We start from the raw sequence: 23,356 nt of genomic DNA on the forward strand, positions 1-23,356 counted from the left end.
GGACTGATCAACGCCACATTTCTTGTGCACACATCCAGCAGGCCGACTTAATTAATGTTAAAGTGAAAAGTATCAGTATCAACTTTATCTGCAACACAATGCCTCTTGCTACAAACAAATCAAATGTGCAGAAAAATAGATGCAGAAGGAAGACAAAAGGCTGACATGAAAGAACACTAAAAGCTGCAGATCTGATCTCACATCACAATTGATTCAGTCCAAGATCCACAACAGCTGTCGATCTTGGACTTCATGTGGCCAGTCTGTATGACGGATATCTATGACTCCAAATTTCGGCGAGGTTTCAGCTTGATCTGACTCCTATTAAAAACCACAAAAGCCACACCATAGAAACTATTTTAAGTGACCTCATGCATCTAAACACACCTGGTTTGGGAAAAGTAGCTGGTAGAATATAGTCTGTTCTTGCTTCTGTACATTGTCCCTGTTTGGCCAGTTATCAGTGAAGATATTGGTCATGTAGACACCGTGGAAATGAGTTTGGGTCGAACAGGGACCTCCATCTGTGAGAGTGAGATACTACTTTCAGTTACATACTTTCACATTGCTAATACATAAATTAAGCTCGTCTTTATAGCAAAATTACTGAGACAATTGCCTTGACTGTTGACTCTGATTAATCTTAAAATTAAAGTGAAAAAGTAGGTACAATTTAGGTAATAGGTAACAAATGTAGAAATATAAATAATTGCAGTGCAAGAAATAGAGATTTAAAAAAAAGCCTCACTGTGGTGATGACTTATCCACCTTTCTTACATACTAAGGAGAAATATTTTGCTCACCTGGACAGAGTTGCACCAGCCATTAATGTAAAATTCACAAATATTATATACATTGTCTATTGTCAATATTGGCTCCCGGTCACTGCCCGCACAGAGTACAAAACTCTGAGGCTAGCATTCAAAGGAACCAAAGGTATGGCACCCCCATATCTTGCAAGTCTGATCGAAACCTACAAACCCTCCCACACGCTCAGATGAGCCAACGCAGGGAAGCTGGAAGTAGTAGTACGGTACTAGTACCTTCACTAAAAACACCGGGACAAGGCTCCACACGTCCCAAACTCTTCTCCATTCTGGCTCCAAAACTATGGAATGCACTTCCCATTGCAATCAGAACTGCAGACTTACTCCCAATCTTCTGCCGTAGACTGAAAACCCACCTTTTCAGACTCCAATTTAGCCCTTAGCACTTGCCCTAGCCCCGACGACCTCACAGGCGTATGCAAAAAATTATAAATCAAATACTACGACACCATACACATTTTCTTGTTTATTTATTTAAAGGAGGAGAATTGGGGATGGGGCATGAGGCAAGTACAAATGTTTTCATAATACATGACAAAGTATTGTGGTTAAATTCTGTCTTTGTGACATACTACAACGGAAAAAGGAAACTTAAACTAAAGACAAACATTTACAAGGTATCATATAGGACTACATGCAAAGTTCAATTAAAAAAAATTAAGGTCTTGAATATAAAAAAATAATACTATAGAGTGCCAGAATTATGTTTTTGTTGTTGCCTTTCAAAATATTATTCTTGCACTCCAAAAAGATTAAACGGATATATAACCCTTTAAAAGAAATGGGGCCAGTTTTCTGAACATGGATTGAAACTAATTCTAGTTTAACCCATTAAAACCGGAGTCATTTTTAGAATTTTGCAATGGAAAATAGCAGATATACAAGCTCACAGTTGTACAGTTTTTGAATATATTTTAGAAAAATCTTCAAAGAAGGCGTCTATAGAATTGGGCCTCAGGTCTTAATGGGTTGAATACAATTTTGGGACCCGTCGATCAACCTTTCTTAAACAATTGGGCTCAATCAATCCATGGACAGGAAACAGCCTGTAGTGTCACAAAAGGCGCATAGTGGCACACATGCATCCATGTCTGTAACACAGCAAAGTGTCAATGGCTAGAAATAAACAGGACAAAAATGAATGAATTCCACGAACATTTGATAAGTAGCTAGGTTATTTTGGTTGTTGTATTAGTCCACTTCACCTCCTTCCTTTCCCAAAGGCACTGAAACAAATCTAGCGAGGACAATGTGTGATCCAGTCAGTCATCCAATATTGCCTTCGACTTTCCCCTGAACTTGAAGATCACTTACACGTACTAAGAACACACATGTAAACATACAAAAGAGGGATCAAACCCAGGAGTGGGCGTGGTTGCTTTGACCCAAGAGTGGAGTGATACAGAGATACTAGTTGAGAGAGATCAACACCAATGAACGTAGCCAAACATGAACAAAACATGAACCACTTGAACCCTAGCTATCGCCACTAATCTGTGGCAAACATTAGGGTGGGAAAAAAGCTCACAAGATCACAATGCGTTGCAACGTATTGTGAGCTTGTAGACTGGATATTTTCACATAACGTCTGTCGGGTGGAAACCTCATATGCTAAAGAAAAACTTTTCTTTTCAGGATTAAAAAAAAAATAATGGCAAGAGTAGATTGAAAAGCTCAAGACGCGTTGCTTTGGACCGTGTTCCGAGCTTATGGATCTGCTACTTTTGACTGACATTGTGGTATATGATCATCAAGTAATTTAAGAAGAAAAGAATACATACTGTAAACATAAGAGGTTTCTGCCCGAAAGCAACGATCATCTTTAGTATGTAAAAACAGAGGGGCCCTAGTATGAAGGAGACTCCAGTCAACTAAGTATAGGATTGAAGTGGTTGAGTGCAGAGAGAGCACGTTGCATGTAATGGAATAATATCACAGAGGCCAAAAACCTCCACAATGACTCCACAGACAGCTATAAAATCTGGTGAGCTGAATATCAGTGATAAATATTTGGTAGCAGGCAACTTTTAAAAATGTATCAAATTGGAGAACAGCTTGTAACATGAAGTGTTCCTTTTTCCCTTTACGTGCTCCCTTACAATCCTAGTCTTTTCCCTCATACACTGTATGTTGGATTAGACTCCCATCTGCAGGTTTGGACCACAGCTAAAATAAAAAATTTAAACTTTTCCGGACAGCCGATATACTTTCTACCAACATCCTAAACGGAAATGATTTTCCAACCATCGTCCGTCGACAGAATCACAGAGCGAGAGAAAACTGCGAGATGATTCCACTGCAATGCAGAGACCAGAGTTTCACATTTTCACAAAAACACGAGGACAGTTTAAAGAACAGTGTGACAGAAACAGTAGGACGCTGCCAGCAGCGTTTGTCCATTCAGGCACTGCATGGAGTAAACAGGCGCTTTAAGAGAGAGAAAAACAGGTGAGAGGGGTTCAATAAGGCCGGGTGAAATCAAAAGGCTCAACCTCAGCACCGAGATAAACAGGCCATGGATTCATATGGCTACATTGAATGACAGTTCATAAACCATAACAGGCCTTAATGCAGCACTGGCCTATAATGACATGATTACATTGGCTCTTAGCTCCGTCCGCACTACGGAACAGATTAGCAAACGATTGCTTAATAATAACAGGACTGAATCATTGCTGTATCGTGCTTTACATGGAACGAAACAAAGGTGAGCCACCAGGGGAGAAATAAAAGGGAGATGAATTAAAAAGTATGTGAAAACAAAGACGTGCAACGTTTACGCATTTAAACTTTGGGTCTGTGTGTGTAACAGGGGTCTATCACACATGCCGTTATGAATCTCAATTGAAGACCAAGGTGCAAATACATACATTTGCTCACATATTCTGTATGTGACGCTACACTAAAAACAATTGTACAAAATATTGAGACAAACAAATGAAATACTGGGACACTGTATTAAGGCATTGAAAGTTTCTCCAGAACAATGTAGAGTTCTTCTGATCACTGGACAGTGAGAGCTGCACAGTGTATTATCTTATTGTAGTACTGGTGGATAGTGGATAACTACTGTTAAAATGAGCCTTAAGAATTGTCACTTAAAAAAATCCACAAAAAAACATATCCACAAAAAAGAAGCTCTTGCCGTTTGTCTGAATTACGGTTTGAGGTAAATAAAAAAAGAAATGCACCTTTCTTTTTTTACAACAAAAAACAACTTTTAACTACATTTATTTGCTCATGCATGACTAGTTTTTTCCCACCCGAGTGCGATTGTTGGTGAGGCCAGCAGGTGGCATCAAGAGAGGAGCTCCAGTCTTCAACAGAAATCATTGCAGTGACTTCATTTTGGAAATGTATTGCATTTTGCCTTTGAAATTAAAACGGTTATCAGTCAACAAGTACAATGAGGTTTACATTGGCTTATCCAGAGACGCAGAGAACCTACCGAACAACTGGACCTTTAAATAGGCTTCCGTTTTTTAACTTATGTCCCATTTATACCTGGCATTAACATCTATTATTTCAGTAGTGTCGAACTGGCGGAATAATGTATTTTATTTACAACCAGTAAATATGTATGGCTGTGTAATTAAATAAGTAAGTACTAGGTCGAAGTGGTCTATTGTCAGTATCTGCAGAGCAACCAGGGCGTTTAGCCTCCTTACAAGGCACTAGACAAGGGGGATGGATTGCTGAGGTGGTGTCAGGTTCCAGTACTTAGCACACGTCTGAGTTACCCAAGCTATTCAACCCACAACCCACCCGGCCAATACACCAGCCAATAGTGGAATATTCTTGTATGAGAATGGGACTAGATCTGCAAAATCTTGCATTTTTGGTAGCGCTTAAATGTGCTTAATGTTAACATTAATGTTAACATTAGCCGAAACCAACTTGGTATGTATGATAATACTATGACAACATTGTGATTTTGAAATTAAAATAGGCCTGAGGCACCAATATACATCAGGATGATAGATTCTGCCTCAAACACACGTATCTCTGTGAGCAGGCATTCTCCTAAAAAGTTAACTTTAACAAATCCAAACTGAGCTCACAGCTGACACACATAATAGAATCACTTCCAGGGACCGGATGACAGGCTGGTTACAGCTAAGAGATGTCAGGTATCTGGAAGCAGCAATTGAAGCATTTGTGACACTGTTTGATGCAATGCAGTGTTGATTTTGACAGCAAATCTTTTGCCATAGTCTTTTGAATAAAATTCTATTTAGTTTTAGTCATATTTTAGACATCTGAAATGTTTTGTCTAGTTTTAGTCAACTAAATATCATGCTATTTTAAATCGGCTAAATCTACAGTTTTAGTCGACTAAAATGTATTTTGGTGGACTGTGATGGCGTCATAATGCCAGATTTATACTTAGCTGTGTGCCGAAAATAGATCTACAAGCTCACAACCTGCCACGCTGAGACACGTTGTGAGCTCAAATATCAAAATCTCAAATTCAGCTGATTTCTGTCCGATTTTGCCACCGCTGACAAACTTTCTTACTTACGGTAATTGAGTTTGCATTACTATTTCTGTGTGGATTGACTCATATTTTTCTGAGTGAGCGTTGTTTGAACTAGAGACACAGACTTGAGTTTGACATCTGACATACACGTGAAAATACAGATTAATGGGTCTACTTTGTGCTTCACTTCATTTGATGATCGTTTAATAATGATGGTTTGTTGTCTTCTTTCGCCGAGTCCTGTCTTTGTTGCGTAGCTAGGTAGAGAGTGCAATAATAAATAAATGCCATTTCATCAACTGGCCCTGTCATCAGGCACTTCTGAAACCCTGATTGACAATTCCTTGACTTCTGCGAATTCGCGCAACGTCGTGAAAGACGGCAAAAGGTGATTGGTTGGCGTCATACTTTGCAGTATTACCAGTCTCCAGTCCAGACCAGGACACGTCAACAATTGATGCCACTATAATTGCATAATCTCAGTGACGATCGTGAAAGACAAAAATCTGATCTCGACGTAATGAGTTTAACATCCATGTCTGATTACGATCCAATCAGCCAGGACACATGTTCATGCCATGTGTAAATGGGACGTAAGTTCACAACTACCAGTGGAGCATGTTTCACTGGAATTGTCATAACCAAGTTTGAATTATTTTAAATTCTCTATTATTATAATTACAGTTATTCGTGAAATAACTGTATTTCACAGTTATTTAAAACCAAGGAAACATTTCTAAATGTTTACAGCATTATATGAGTTAGTCCGTAAATATGCATTTGAATCTGTCGTTACATGTAAACGGCATTTTGTTTCAGACCCCCTTAAGTCTAGAACATTGAAGCCCTTGAAATGGGGGTGGGGTGATATAAAATTTTCCTTTTTCCGACCTGGAATGTGAAAATCCACCATTGACTTTCAAAAGTCCAAATAAAAAAAGTGCGAGTCTGTGGTGGTGGCGTTGATGATGATTTTGGGTACCGAAGATGAAAATGACCTTTCTATGATTCATCCCTGGCTTCTCTTTGTGCCTAACTTGATCGATCTCTCTCTCCTCTTCCCTCTATCTGCCCTACTCCAGCTCTCTCTCTATTTGCAGCACTCCTCTAGTGTGGCAGAGCAACAATGACCTCGACATAGTTGAGAGGGAAAAATCCCGATTGGCCGTGCAGCATTCCTTCGTACCAGTTCTCATCAATCTGATTGGTCAGGGTGATGATGTCGCCCTCACGGAAGCCGAGCTCTCCCTCGTTCTCCGGATCAAAGTCGTATAGCGCCTTACAGCTCGGCTGCTCGGGAGCTGTGGACGAAACAGAAGTCAGGAAGAGATGGGCAGAGAAAAGAAAAGAGGTTATCTTAAATATCCTTATAATCCCGGGCCCCTAAGTGTCCGCCCTGGGACTGGGAGGTCGGGGTTCGATCCCCGGCCGGGTCATACCAAAGACTGTACAAATGGGACCCAGTGCCTCCCTGCTTGGCATCAAGGGTTGGATTTGGGGTAAATCCCTGCGACATACTAGCGTCATGTCCAGGGGGTGTACTTGTACATCATGTCCAGGGGGTGTACTTGTACATCAAGCTGCCTCACGCTACAGAAACAGGAGATAGGCTCCTGCCCCATGGGCTTCATGGCTCAGCAAGGGTTACTTATATTACTACAGAGCAAGATGGCAAAAACAGTAATTTATATGTTTTATAATGAATTTTGACTAAATTTAGACTGAACTAAATCCTAACCTACGTTGGTTTCGTTCTGAAATGTTTTCCCTGTTTTAATGGGTTAAATAGTACTTTGTATAAATTACTTAAGGGTACATTATCACTATCAGTACTATACTATATCAGTATACAGACAACACCTGGTCATTAGGAGACTGTAAAAATAGGGTTGGTGACTGCCCCACTCCACGCCTCAAGAATATAGTGTTAATACATGACTTATGTACATATATTATGTTAGTGAGTCACACTAGTTAGTGGGTGGTACAGTACATTCACTTCAATCCAGCTTAACAAGGTACAAGTTAATGAGTAATTAACTGCAAAGGCATACAAACACACGCAAGCATAAAGTTGCAGCATAAAACTTTTTTTGTTAACCAGAAACAATGTCAACACCTGACCCCAAGATTCTCTTTCACTTCTCTTTCTAGTCATCATTTTCACTAACCCCCCTCTCTCTCTGACCTCAGATAGATCGCAGATTCACTGTCAACCCACATATAAGACCCCTAAATTCCTGGGAACGTATCTACCAACAGATCCAAAACAAAGTCCAGGATTGCCTAAACTTTGCACTTGGAATGTCAACGTCGGGCGAAAAGTAATACGTCTGTAAACTGCTGCCTTTAGCTCACATCGAGCTGAACTTTGCCACTTTGTGTCACAGAATGAAACTTCACAACTACCAGTGGAGCATGTTTCACTGGAATTGTCATAACCAAGTTTGAGAGTTTGTATTACGATAGTAGGGTGCAGCTACCGTTTTCCGTTTTGACCGGAAATACATAATATGTAGAATCAAATATCATTATTTCTGACTAACAAATCGACTAATAAAACAAGATGTCTCCATCCAGGGCTTCACACCTGTGACTTGTTCATCAGCACTGTGTGCCATGCAACGAACACACACACACACACACACACACACTCCGACTCACACAATATTGGCTTCCTAATGGACATTCTGCTGAGGTCGAACGATGGCTCTGATAATGTCACAGGAAAACATGACATGAGCATGGTCAGATGTAGTGGCAGTCTGTTGACAACCTCTCTCACAAATATGTACAGTATGTTTATTAAAGGGATAATAAAGATAGGTAGGCCAGACGTTCTTACCAGAGTTACGAGAGGGAGGAGGAGCTACTGACGTTGTATAGCCACCATTGGTCGATTGGTCGTTTTCTCCATAGTCAAAGATAGGTTTAGGTTTGGGTGTGTATTCACGTCGTGGCCGAGTCTGGGCCTCAGTCGTCCTAAAAAACATGCAGAACAACTTTCATAGATAGTTTGAGTTATATTTTTAAGTTTTATAGTTATGCTAGTGATATTTCAGTTTACAGATACAGAAGTATATAAAATACACAATAATTGGACCCTCATTCTAAATATCACAAAGGTTTAAATAAATCTTATCTGCAATTTTCAGCATGCAACCAAGTGTAAAATCTGCCATTACGACACCATCAAGGCCTACCAAAATAGCATGATATTTAGTCAACTAAAATCGCATGATATTTACTCAACTAAACTCGCATGATATTTACTCAACTAAAACTAAGCCATTTTATTCGACTATTATGAGTAAACTAAATCAAAATGAACACTGGCTAGTACCTATCCCTGAGTTTGTCAGAGAGCTCCTCCAAGACCTGCACGGCCTGTCTGTGGTACTGCAGCTGGGACTCTACGAGAGACGACAGCTGGCTCACCTGCTCTATCTGCAGGAACACACACACACACACACACACACACACACACACACACACACACACACACACACACACACACACACACACACACACACACACACACACACACACACACACACACACACACACACACACACACACACACACGTCTACGTGTCACCTTGTAACACTTCACATTTGTGTGGCTGCACAGGATTTCCTTCTGGTTAATATATAACCAGACTAATGGTGTGAGCATAGTGTTTATACAAACCTCACCCCACCACCGCAGCTGTGGTTTGGACTAGCTTTCGCAAATGTACAGAGGATGTACATTTGATGAATCATCATCAGTATTGATGCGTTAATCTAACGTAGCACATATTTCCAAGTGGGTACTTTAAGTTTGATACATAAGGGATAAGTAAAACACATGATATGAGACAGGAGTAGTGGAATAGAAAATGTCTCTAGATACTCTCTGTCTCTAAATGTCTCTAGAAAATGCCTCCAGGTGGCAGTAGCGGCCCTATCTAAGTCAGTCAGTGAACTGATTCTCTGTTATTGAATGTTACACCTGGATCCCTCTACAATAACACTTCTTTCTTAAATGTATAAGGCCACACACACACACACACACACTTTACAAAGTGCATGTGAGGCTGTGAGCCCATAATGTCTGAGAGAAATGACTGCAAAGCATATGGCCAGATTTACTAAAAAGTCAGGGTGCACAGCTCAACAATGTCATAAAAGTAAGGAAATAGCCAGTGCACAATCAGTTCTTTTCACATTCACGTTTTTTTATTTAGGCAAATAAAATACTATGTGAAAAGAACATTCATTGTGTGCTGGCCATTTCCTTTGCTTTTAGCCCATTCTACAGTATGTCCCCTCACATAAACAAGTACATACATCAGTCTCCAGCAGGTTGTACATGCTGGTCTCCGCCACCTCCTTGGACTCATGGAACTTCTCCAAGGCCTGTTTGAGCTCCTCGTCTGGAATCTTTCCCTGGCGCTTCTTCTTGTAGTCGTAGTCCAGGCGACGGCCTTCCAGCTTCTTCAAGTGGTGCTGAGAAAACAATCCGCAGCTTTGTTTAGGTTTTCATCTTGGGGATTAATAAAATCTTATTTTGCCTTATAGCGCAATGACACTTTAGTTGAGGTTTGGGTTGTGTAGCTACTAGCTACCTTGTCATTAATACATTACGACGATGTAACTAGATTAACTTACACAACCCAAACCTCTACCAAAGTGTCACTGCAGTTTAAGTTGCACATTTTATTGAACTTCAAACTCTGTTTTATTGTATAACGTAAACTGTGTCTCCTTCATCCTAAAAAGCAGTTTTTCTTAAAGGGACACTTCACCCTTTTTGCAAAAAAATATATGTTAATGACGTTTAGAAGCTTTAGAACACTTTCCTGGGGGTCTTTATGTGTGTAATATGTGGTTTTAGATATTTTAGATTGTAGCAGTGAGCCTGTTGTCTCTGATGTCATGGACACTGGACTCACTTCCTTCCTGGACTACATGTTGTCTCAGTAAGACAGCTCTCCCCCCTATCCACAAGGAGGAGCAGTGCACCAAAGAATTATGGGAATTGTAGTCCAGGAAGGTAGTGAGACCAGTGTCCATGACATCAGAGACAACATGCTCACTGCTACAATCTAAAATGTCTAAAACCACATATTACACACATAAATACCCCCAGGAAAGTGATCTAAAGCTTCTAAACGTCATTAACATATATTTTTTTGCAAAAAGGGTGAAGTGTCCCTTTAAGGTATGACCTACACAAGCATAACTCCTCCCTTCAATGGTCATTAAAATAAATATATATATATATATATATATTGCATAAGTATGGTATATAAGTTAATTTGACATTTCGCAACACAACAGAAAGATATCGAAACAAGGACAAGTAAAAACTCCCCCTGTCTGAACCCAGGAATGACACAAATAGGAGGAATCTATGCTTCTAGCAAAGGGAAAAATGTCATAGAAGAGCCCCAAATATTTCCATCATTATACAGGATCTTCTCAGGATTACAATATGGATACAGCCTTCTTCAACATAACAACAGCAGCATATCTTTGCACTCTGCAGCCAAGCCAACATTACGGAAACAATTCAGTTACTTATTCAGCAGACACAAGGTTGCTTATCCATCTATTACAGTTTGACAGTGACTGTGCAAAATCAAGTTTCATTAGTTTGCAGAGGTATTCGATGGTTGAGCGTTGTAGTGACATCAATATGATGTGAGTAACATTACGATTCCAACACTATGTACATATCGATATTTGATCGGATATGCTGCCTCCTTGGACAGGTTCTTTTTAGATGGAGGAGTATAATAGGACAAAAATAAATGAATGCTTAGGATTTACACGTCATGCTTATTAATGTGTATTTTGTTTGAGTGTTTGCATGTATATCATTTGCAATTCCATTATTCCACGCATAATCCTCAGTCCACCCGAGAACACATACACATCAATCACCTTCCTCCACTGACAGCAATTTCATGTTAGATCTTTCTTTGCCATGACTGTAAATAAGACCCAGGGTCAATCTTTGTAGTAGCCGGCAGACCCAGGGTCAATCTTTGTAGTAGCCGGCAGAGTTAGCAAATTGAGTGAACTTTGTATTTTCGAAGCAGAAAGATTTGTTTTTAAAGTGTACAGAAAGTGTTAAAATTATGTTTTCCATGTGGCCACACCCACCGGTTCATTAAGTATGCCTGGTTTTCAGGTTGGTGGTGATCCACCTGAACTGAAGCCGCACCGACAGCTGTTGTTGTATGCAGGGCTAAAGCCCCAAAAATCCCAAGACTGAAAATGATTTTGTGCAAATCTGCAGTTCTGCACTGATCTCATTAAATGACCCCTATGAAATCCTCAGGACTGAAATCAGTCCCCAGGACTGAGAACTTTAAGCCCTGTGTAGGTTAGGGGAGGGGATGTAATTGTGATGTCACAATATCTGGTGTTATTTTCATTTTTGACTCAAAGGCTTTCAGGAAGAAACCAAAAATAGACAGGGAAGACATATTTCCCACATAAACACATAAGAGTATCAGGCCTCCGCAGACAAGATATAGATTTATGATTTTCTTTGGTAACCTTCCGGAAACCGTTGGCCCAATTGTTTGATGCCAAACAGGTCATATGAGACACGCACGCCAAGTTTTAGGCTGTTTGGTCAGACGCTTTCTATTCAGAGCCCGGGACAGGCAGACAAGGTTTTGTGAATTAATAGAAAGATATTGCACAACCGTGTAGTATGAATTAGCCTTACCACTGTGGTTTCATGAGATGATACACAGGCCGTGATTGTTTAGATTCAAGGTGGGGTTATACAAGGCAGCTATATAGCCCCTTCATTCACTGCGTGATCAAACATCAAAGGAACCTTCCCAGACTCAAAAAGAGATTAGTCTGTGAAATACCTGTATCTCTCTGAGGTCCTTGTCACAGAAGCCTTGTAATGGATCAATAAAGTTCTGTTTGACGTCGATGTCTAGAGAGTCTTTGACCTCTGCTAATCTCTTCATGGCCTCTCCTGCGTCTCCCAGAGCTCCGCCTGGAACACAAAGACGGGACGAGAAGATTAATGCTTCTGTTAAGTCAACAGATCAAGGCCCACAGGACTATACAGCACATAACCACACCCACACATGTATGTACGCACACGCGTACACAACAGTGATGCAGCCATGGAGGCCTACCAGAGTCTTACAACTGAAAATCTTTATCAGAGTCAAAAAGGCTTTTTATGGGCATATGGTGAAATGGCACCATCACACCAACCACTAAACATCACGACAAGTAAACCACAGACAGACAAAGCACACTGACAACCCCATAACAATGCTAGCATAGCATAGCATCGGTCTCAATCTTTTGATTCATCAAGCATACAGTCTCATATAGTTCTCAACATGAATGCGAAAATATAACCTACCAAAACAATTATCTTCTCCAAGATCCCGTCCATATTTGACCATGCATTCTCCCAGCAGGCCCTCCGCCTGGGGGTAGCCTGGATTCTTCACCTGACCACGTATCTTAGACATGGTGTTCAACATCGACAGCTTCGCCCGTGATGCTATGTATCCCAAAGGAGAGGGAGAGATAAAGAGGACAGGGAAAAGATAAGAGATTAATTCTGAAACGGTAACATCAAGCTAGACATGTTTTCTATCTGGGATAGATTTGTCAATTTCAGCACTGAACAACAAGCGTAAAAAGTTGGAATGTAATTTGAATTTGAATCCACTACAAAATATTCTCACCTGGATTGGGCTGAAGGTATTCCGATGTTTTGGAGATAACCTCCACCACTGCTTTGCTGGTTACATCTACTTTCTATAAAAACACCAATACAGGTACACTGTATTAGAGGCAGATTACCACCATGTAAACAAAACAAAACATTATTAAAAAACGAAGGTGCCTTATTATGGCTTGGCCAATTATCTTTATCTATTATTATTGCATAATCGGGTGGGGTATGGATCTCCAACTTCCATCGTTACCAATTTGGTGCTCTACAGCCGGCCGCCGGTCTAGTAATAATAAATAATCTCTACATTTTAACTATACAAACTATAGGATGCCAGGTCAACAAATGAACCTAGCATGTGTCTAAATAACATGCTATCTAAAATTAAATGTAACCTTTGCATAAGCTTGCAAGGTTGTCACGGCGTGGGAGGAGTTGGATCAGATATGGGGGTGCATACATTTAGTTGCTTTGTAGGACAACATCAGTGTTTTGTACCGTTTTGTACATGGGCAGTAACTGGGAGCCAATGGAGGGAGTGGAGAAGGGGGGAGACATGTGACATGTTTGACTGGTCCAAGCACGCCATAGTATAATGGTCATCATAAATAGGTCTAACGTGTAAGGCACTTTTGGAGTACTGTTGTGTTACATTCCTGAACCTTTTACCTCCCTGCTAACTCACTAGATCACCATAGCCTTGATGTTCAGGGGACCTGATAATTTACACAATTAAGCACTGGCTTTGTGGTGAAGAATTCATTTTTTAATTGGTTCAAATACATTGACTACATTGCCATTTCCCCCCCACAATTCACACATGCAATGCATAATACCGGTATGATGTATGCAATCAGGGGAATACCAAACGACTCGCCCCTTTACCAACTCGTTCCAGCCGGTGGAACTGCGCGGCCTGGTATTCCTAAAGTAACCCAAGTAAATTATGCTTAAACGGTTAAACCTAACCTTATTCCGAATCCTAACCTTAACCTCAATAAAACTATGCCTAAACCTAACCCTATACCTAAACGTAACCCCAGTAAAACTATGCCTAACCTTAACTTATTTCTAACCTTATTCTCAGTAAAACAAAATGAATAATAACCGTCGGACCGAAAAATGTAGGGACGAGATGGTTTAGGGGCGACCGTACCCGATACCAATTAGGCTCGGGCTGGGGCCAGCGTGAGGCTAGGGCCTACATTTTAGGCCTGTGTAGAGTCAGACCTCAACACAACAGGGCTAACAGACTTTTATTTACCACTCCTATAGCTGACACTCTACAAAACTCTCATAGAGCAACTGCAGGACATGCTTTCAACTTGTGGATCACCAACTTTACAAGCAACCACCATTAGCACATTTTGGGCGGGAACCCATTTTGGTGTTAGCATTATGTTGTGCATTAGCTATTGAAAAATAGCAGATCTACAAGCTCATAGCTTGTAGGTCTGCTATTTTTGAAAAATCGAAGAACGACTGACATATAACATAGCTTTTTCAGAAAACTGTCAGGATGTAGAAGACATTTTTAGAATCTGATCTCAGGTCAGGTCAAATCTAAATTGAAATGTGCTTCTGATTAGAGAGTTTCTGAACCTTTACATCTGGTATTAGTGTGTCTAGAATGAGGGTTGTGTGCTGATATGATATAGCTGTTCTGGCACAAAACATTTTCAGATGGGGATCGCGGTAATTTGGGATCTGATTGTGTTGATCAGATCACCAATGGGTACATTTACACCTGAATATTGTTTATTTATTACGATATCGTTTGTTGTGCTTTAGAGTTCAGACTACCCTGTGTGTTATTTTGTCATGTTCCACACATACCGACATGGTTAGGTTATCATGTACTCGCTTGACATGATAACGCCCCGTCTGCAAGCTGAGACAGAGACGCTGTAAATAACACTGTGCATTGTACCATGTTGTTATGCTCTTTAACTTTAAGGTAAAGAGAAATTAACTGTACATTTGGAATACACCCTAGTATTGTTACGCTGACACTGACAGGACCACATTGGAAATAATTAATTATACTTGTTATTCTGGGTAGGATTTATATTGCGTTTGTAATTCCATAAATGTCCTACCAAATAAAATCAATCAATCTATGACTTTGAGAATGGCATCAGTATTTTTGGCGTGTTATTATAGGCAATGTTCCAAAAGTGCAACACAATGTGAGCTTGTAGACAAAGTATACAGAGCTTAAGACTGGTTAGACACCAAAGGAAGACTCATGTCTTACCCGTTCCAAGTCTTTGAAGTCTTCATCTAGTTTAGTTCCCTCTGCACCTCCTACTTTTTCACTCACCATCTGCGGGGGGGTAAGGAACAGAGTAAAGAGAGAGAGAAGGCAAGAGCAATTATCAAATTATAAAATTCTGTTCACAGTGTTCAGAAGATATTGATCTCAGCTACATTGTTAGGTGACAACTGCGAAGTGCGAACAAGCCTAGGCTTGTCCTTTCATTTACACATGACTACTCTGGCCTACTCCATAATGGCTTTCAAATTTGCTCAGTATGTGGATAACAACCCCTTCTTCGTCGTGTGTACCAGACTTATAGTTTGCTTTCGAGTTTACACTTCTGTCACACACTAGTTGGAAACCTATATTTCACTCGTCTTTAGCAACAGACACACACACACACACACGCAGACAGAACATAAATAACATGTTACGCAATCCCTTTTCGGTTTGCACTTTTCAGGATGTATCAAAAAGAATGTTGAACTAGCACACTGACTCCATTTCTTCCATGATCCCTTTCTGGAAGCCTTGGCTTCGACGAAAACAATAATCCAAACCTGACATCTACCAAAGCATTTTAATTGAAACCATATGCATTGCCATTTGCCATGTGGGATCAGGCCGTGTGATTTTTGCTCACATGCAGAGTAAGCAGCAGCCAACCAGCTCAGTAGGCTGCCCTTCCCAAAAGAAAAACACCCCCCACCCCACCAAAATAACGAAAAAAGAACAGTGGTTGAAAGTGAAAGTTTAAAAATTCATATTGATTGACTCAGCAAACTTGGGCGTGACTGTATATACACCGGTAGTTCCTACACTTCTGACTTATTGAGAGCCTAGGGGCTCAGCACACCCCCAGTGGTGGGGAATGGGGACGTTTTCATACAAGGAGTTAAAATAAGTCTCTCGTTTTACAACATTGACATTGTTTGTGGCCAATATATCCAGAGCTTTGTTCCTTGTTGTTGTATACTGTATACCATCCTGTGAGGAGGAGAGCAGAGGTTCTAAATTGAGTTATGCTAATGAGGACGACAGTAACAGCGGGCTGCACGCACAAAGGAACGCTTCTACAGCACAGCAACACAAACTCTGCTGGCAAGTCAGTCGGTGCCAAGGCACCGCCACAGTTAGCCCACGCTGCACTCTCAGACTTCCCATGCACCCAGGCCAGGACCGGTCAGTGGTCACGGCTTACACCAGACCACAGTTTCTGATGTTCTTCTGGCTGTAAAATGCTGTTTCCCAAACAGTGCAAAAGTTTCCCAAACAGTGGGTCGGACCCGTTTGTGGGTCACGGACACGTTTTAATTATTATAATTTTCATAAAACAAAGCTTGTTTTCATGAATAGCTAATTTAATGATTTTTCTACATAATTCCTTGAAAAATAAAATATATTTTTTAAGAAATTCTATAAATTAGAAAACAAATGTTTAAGACGTAGTGAAAATAGCAGATCTACAAGCTCGTGTTGTTCGAAGCGACACGTTGTGTGTTTGTAGATCTGCTGTTTTTACTAGTTTGGGTCCCGGGCAAATGTCTAATCTCTCTTTGGTTTCCACCCGAAAGGTTTGGGAACCACTGGTATAATGAGTTGCTGTATCCATAACAAGATACACAAGTCAATCACTTTAGCTCTCAGTAGGTGCCAAAAGAGCAGAGATGCAAAAGAGCAGAGAAAGCATTCATCTCCCACAAACTTTGTACAACACAGCAGGCTGTGTAACATTTCTAAATCAATTTTGTTTTAAATCAGAACAAGTCATAACGAACTGTGAAACTAACCTGAACTAGACCATCAGGCACACATATACAAACTGATCTGCGTGAGCAGTACATGAGCTGGATGTCAAAGGTTACATGTCTATTAATATTATCCATTTTATTATTTTTAGAATCATCTCATGATGCAACCCCTGGAGACATGCACACACCACACCACACCACATGGTGTAAGCGTGCCCCAGTTCAGGAATAGTAGCTGTGTGGTCTATGGATGGATTGACACTACGTTTTGTTCAATGGTCTATTTTCTATTAGGTCTTCAGGACAGTTTCTAGTGGTGAATTCCTGTGGAATCGCTGGACACCTGGTAGTGAGTGACCCTGAGGGAGTTTGAGGTACATACAGAGTGACTCAGCATTCAGCCAACATGTTATTCCCCTTATTGAAGTCAAAGGAGCAAGTTAAACTTTTAGTTCACAGTACTGCTATTTACCAAAATGACCCCCTGGTAAAACAGCAGAACAAAAAAAAAGGTTTTATACCAAGGTCACATGCTCCCAAATATAAAATGTTTTCAACCACATGATCTATTATTTTTACTAGTAGACACTGTTGGCTCTCAAGACACGTTTAAGCATAAAACAGACTAAAGGTGGTTGCACACTGGACGCGTTTTTCGGAAAGCCGACGGAAAAACACAGGTAAAAATCTGAAAACGCGTCCAGTGTGCAGGGACCTTAACACTTAGCCCGCTAGCATTTATTGACAAATTAGGATCTAATTCACGCCATCATTTTTCCCAGTTGAGCTCTTATTTTGAAAAGCCACATTTCCAGACTTCCGGAAGTGAGCACAAACCAAGGTATATGAAATGGATGTAAAGTCACCAACATCATTTTCGCTATCAGAAATATTGTTTGTGGCAAATAACAGAAGACATAACACATTATTGTCTGCTGTGTTGCTTTTCGATGTGTACACTGTGTAATTTTATAGAAGTATCTAAAGAATAGAAGTACATTTCTGAACGTGCCAAGAATCACGAGATTGTCCACCGTTTCCTGTCTGGCAGCCAAATATCGCAATACCCCTGGAACAGAAACGATACCTGCTGCTGTTTAAATCCTCAAATAAAAAAGGAAGTGATTAGACAACAAACCGTGATATGTCTTCTTTTATATGCCTGAACCGATTATATGACACGCGTCTCAATGGTTCATAAATAATGTTTGTTATGAGCTGATCAAGCTTGCTCCATTTACTGCTTTGTATTCATGTAACTTCCGCTGCGAGATTTGGCTCCCATGAAAGTGTCATGTCACGTGACCATGTCACTTCCTTCTCTAATCTTCCTTGGCATAAACTAGTGGTTGTTTACAAGATGGATCTATACCGGGGCACTGGAGGGCTCCACATCGCCGGCTCTGTGCAACGTTAAAATAAACGTTGTTTTGACCAAAAATGCCATCTGGGACAAGGAATAGGAGATACAGGTGATTGAAAGAAACAGATAGAATGGATATGGTGCCGACGATCTAAGATGGGCGACCCAGTCTTGTGACAACAGCTAGCTACCCGATGCTAGCGTAAGTAGCATTATGGCTTGATCGATCGAAAGTACTATAAAAGTGCAATTGCCATTGATCTACGGCAATGGCGTTAAGCGTAGTATTAAATTATAGGCTTTAATTGACCTAGATCTACGGCAATGGCGGTATAAGTTAAGGGTACGATCACACCTGCACACTGTTCATCGTGTGCAGACAGCGTAGCCTAAAAGAACGGAGAATCTCACAATGCCTTCCGTCTTGATGTTGACAGGCCAGTCCATAACTCGGGAGCATTTATCTGCTTCAAATAGACCTGTCCTCTATTGGAGGCGCACTGGCGCATAGAATGCATAAATGAAACGTGTGGGGAAAACACAGAAAGCTGCACATTTCACGAAATGTGATATTTAAATGTGTTTATGTTCTACATTAGAAGTTTGCCAAATCAACCAGCCAGGCTGGTGTTATGTTCTCTCTGAATGATGGTGATTGATGATGATCACCAGGATGATCCAGCAGAATATTTGATCCATTGAGCCTTGAAAGACTCAACACACAATATGAAAATACATGGCCATAAAGAGGAAGTGCCACTTGGCATATGAAAATCAGATGGTGAGCAGCACCAGTTTCAGGATAACCATGACAACCATTCCGTTATCACTGCCATCCTACACAAAACAAGATTTGCCTGCTAGGAGCAGCTGAAGGCATAGTATCATGAGGCACTATTCATTATGACTCAGTTGCTCTACCTTTGAGTTGATGTTTAGAGGGAAATAAATATATAACAGACGGATAATAAAGTTCTGTCTGATGACCTGACGAAGATGTGACTGATACATCGAAACGTTAAGGGCTTAAACTGTGCTCCAGAGCCTCCTTTCCTCAGATAATAAAGTTCTGTTTGAAATTCTCAGAGGGAAAATACACAACACATCATCATAAGCTGGCTATGAGTTACAAACAAGGTACTGTATTACCAAGTCTCAAGAGTTATGAGAGAGACATTTTCCAGTGAAAAGAGAGAGCGTGACTGTAATCTTACTGAGAAGGCCATGACATGAGTCATAACATGACAGTGATTCTGCTGTCTCTATGACAATATTGAATATTCAAATCTTCTCAGTAGATTCTGTGACCAGCATTATATAAATTAACTGTCATTGAAATTAAAACAGACACCCCAAACTGGGTTAAAAATGGCATGATGGCAAACACAGGGGTTCTTAACTTGTGTGGTTGACGATGGTCCCTCCGGGGATGCAATCACATTGTAAAATATTAAAAGAATTATAATTTTAAAAAGACTATACACTACAGTAGTATACTATTAAATATCAAACGTATTCCATGATAAATTAATTCCTACTGTTAAAGTTCATAAAGAGCTGCCTCCACTGCACTTTCCCTACATATTATTCAAAGGGGAAATAAGTTACATGTGGAGGCAGCACTAGTGACCATTGTGGACTAACCTTTAGAGCTACAAAATGAATGTGTGTTGACTGTCTCCTAAGGGCTGAGTGAGAAGCCTCTCAGTGTAAACATCCATTTCCTCTAGCTAGCATATTTACTACAGCTGGGGCTGTGGTTTTATGACTGTTGTTGGTGCTACAGATTTTCTATGAGAAAACATTTTCTGGCATTTGATAGCTTATGTGACATCCATTCTGTGGAAAAACAAACAAAAGGGAACAAGTAACACGGCAAGGTGACAGAAGGGAACGTAAGGATGTGTGTGGGATGCAGCACACAGATATACACTCTCTCTCTCTCTCTTCAGCCAACTTCCTGCATTCCTGGTAGAAAACATGCGAAATAAGCAGCAGCAGGACATGTGAAACCAATTCCTGTAATGTCTACCCAGTCAATGCCCAACCAATGCTCATGCTTTGGCTAGGCCTGTCACAACTATTTCATAATCACCTATCTGATAATAAAGTTTATTGTGATTGAAATTAATTGAGATAATCACAATTATTTTTGCACAATCATAACACTTGTTTCCATGTTTGAAAACAGCATATCAGCAAGGTCTGAAAATAGCAGATCTACACGCTGACAACGTGGCATCATTCATGATGCAACGTGTTGCGAGATTGTAGATCTTCTTTGTACTTTTTTGAAAGTTCCGATGTTCAATGCCAAAAACGACTATCAGTATCGGAAAAGTATCGTATCTGCCCTTATTTGTCATATTGGGTCATAATCGGTATCTGCGAATATGCCAGTCTAACCACCGATCCGACACTATGTTGACACTATGGTAGGTAAATAAAATGTTGGGGCATGTGGAGTTTGCTTCCGAGTTGCCCAAACTGCAAGTGCACATTTGAGTGAGGAGTCTGCTATAAACACAACACGAGATATATAGCTAGATGGCTGTAATCAAACACAACACAAGATCACAACACTGATATCAGTATTCGGTATCGGATAACACAGAAATTGAGGTATCGGGATCGGATCTGGAACTTTTCATTCCAGATCCGATCCTGATACCACAATTTCTGTATCGGGACATCCCTACCAAAAACACAATTAAATAGTTTATCACAATTATGTGTACGTTTACAATTAATCATCAAGTAAAATTACATTATCGGGCAGGCAGCCCTTGCCTTGGCATTAAGGTATTCTGCACCACTGTGTGTGTACACACACACACAATACGCTAAGCATGGACTCTAATGAATAGGAGTGCCTGGTAGAGAGATAGATATATTCCTTTAGTGTGTTAAGTTGTTATTGACTCTCACCGAGCCCTGGCACACAGGGAGTAACTGCATTGCAGTCCCAATTAGGTGAGAGCACTCTCTCCATCCATCTCTTTCACTGCAATGCTTGAGCCAACTCACCCGCTCTTACATGCATATCTTCACTGCAATTTCACAGATTTTCATGGTCACAATAGAACCAAAGCGCAGATTTTCTCTCAATCTCGTTTTTATCTCCCAAACCCAACAGGGAGCTGAGAGCTGAGTCCATTCCTGACAGGAAACTGGGGCAGTAACCAAATGTCTTTCCTGCTGAGATCAGCAGGGACAGGAAGAAAGACACTCCAAAGTATTTTAATCATCAGTGCCCTTGACAGAAAGTCCAAAATCTAAAAAACATGCACAACACATTTTCTTTTGTCAAATCCACAACAAAGTCAAAGTCATGACTTATTCCTCAAACAATAATTATTGAAGTCTATTATTTTCTCTGACTTTGTTTAATCACTGTTCCAGCTCTTCGTTTAATTGGCCAAATAAATTAAGGAAAAACTAAACAAAACCACTAAACAAGAAAATAAACAACAACTTATAAACTGGGTCAGTGAGATCCAGCCCTACCTAGTGGAAAGTTAATTGCCAAGTTGCCAACAAATCCCATTCCCCATAACTGTCCCCCAGTTTTTGGGAACATCAGGTCAGGTCATGTACGGCATCCTTTTTTTTGCAAAGGTGTGAATTCTCTGATGCATTAACATTATAACCAATGTGTAGGTTTGAGTGTCACGGTAAAAATATCTGGCTTGCAGATGCGTGTTGACGCGCATCACGTCGACAATTTTTCAGTTGAACAAACGTGTTGATGAACTTAATACGTGATTTCTGTTGTGCATAAAGGCGCGTTACTAAAGGTAACGAGCAGCACTCAGTCACAACTCAATCTAAATGTACAGACAAACTGGTTCATCCAAAAGGTTAGTTCACTGAGGTAATGTTTCAGACAGATGTTTTTCCAAAGTTTGGGCCAAAACAGCTAAATAAATACATGTCACATTCTTCTTCATCAATGTATCTTTGTATATGACCGACTAACGGTTAATGTTGGACAGCTCTGATAAAGTCACAACTATAGTCAGACCATAGTGTAAAAAGAGGTGCAGAGAGAGTTGGGTATCTAGTTTGTTTACTACTACAAACTTATGTTCATTCTCAACATTAAAGCAAAAAAGGCTACTCGCTAGATAGCTAATGCTAGCCTGTGTTGCTAATGTGAGGCTAGCTGGCTAACGTTTTGAGAGAGAGAGAGAGAGAGAGTAGTAGGAAAGTTTTTTTGCAAACCTGGCTAGCTTTATAAAACTGTTTCTTGAAGCCCGCTACAGACATCTTGAAGCCAGGGACTGTGTTAACTCTTCCACCAGACCAGACGCAAATGCGCAGAGAGACCACCGCTAAATAAACGCGACTACTTCGCTATTTTATTTCAGGCAGAACAACAGTCACAGTGCCGAGAAATAGTTGAGAAATCATAGAACCGCACTCCCTCCTCTCGTATGTAGGTCGGGGGAAAACGACACGCCAGCCGACTAACCGACCACGTCTACGCGTTCAGGGGTTCCAGACTCTCAGCATGCATCACCGCCGCGAACTGTTAGAGCAGCGTTTTGCAAATCTGAGCTAATCTGCAAGGTTACCTCCTGCGAAAACCTTACTCAAACACTACCACACAAACACGACGGAGTAAATCCACATGTTATACAGCTCAACGAAACGGCAGTGGCACAACTTGTGCCTCACAAGACCCAATGTTCAAAAGTGAATGCACACCGCCTCCTGGCGGATAATGTGTGCATTCACCACCCATATGACCACTGTCTGTGTGTGTTCCTACGGTCATTCCTAGTATTCTGGTTCCATTTGTGTCCCCACGGCCCCACCCAGCATATATTGTGTAAAATAAGCAAAAACACTAATTCCAAAAAGCTTATCTTATACTATTAAAGGTTTTCCACCATAGGAAAAAAAAAAGATTCGTACCTCAGAGTGAAATACATACATAAATACATAAAATAATCTCT

General features: G+C 40.5%; 1 protein-coding gene across 2 annotated transcripts; it reads right to left on the reverse strand.

Moving 5' to 3' along the window:
• Positions 1-1,280: 1,280 nt before the first annotated feature.
• Positions 1,281-22,990, reverse strand: sh3gl1b (SH3-domain GRB2-like 1b). Of its 2 annotated transcripts, XM_080770750.1 has the most exons (10): positions 22,620-22,990; positions 15,279-15,347; positions 13,032-13,104; positions 12,701-12,844; positions 12,186-12,319; positions 9,640-9,798; positions 8,651-8,754; positions 8,153-8,289; positions 7,972-8,019; positions 1,281-6,608 (listed from the first exon to the last, which is right to left on the reverse strand). In XM_080770750.1, exons 1-10 carry the CDS (start codon positions 22,662-22,664, stop codon positions 6,415-6,417), a joined length of 1,107 nt encoding a protein of 368 aa, XP_080626876.1. In that variant the 5' UTR covers positions 22,665-22,990; the 3' UTR covers positions 1,281-6,414. The 2 variants fall into 2 exon arrangements, with proteins under 2 accessions (XP_080626876.1, XP_080626877.1); XM_080770751.1 differs by lacking the exon at positions 7,972-8,019.
• Positions 22,991-23,356: the final 366 nt, after the last annotated feature.

This window comes from Protomyctophum bolini, assembly GCF_963924005.1.
Source record: "Protomyctophum bolini genome assembly, chromosome: 8".
NCBI classification, from domain to species: Eukaryota; Metazoa; Chordata; class Actinopteri; order Myctophiformes; family Myctophidae; genus Protomyctophum; species Protomyctophum bolini.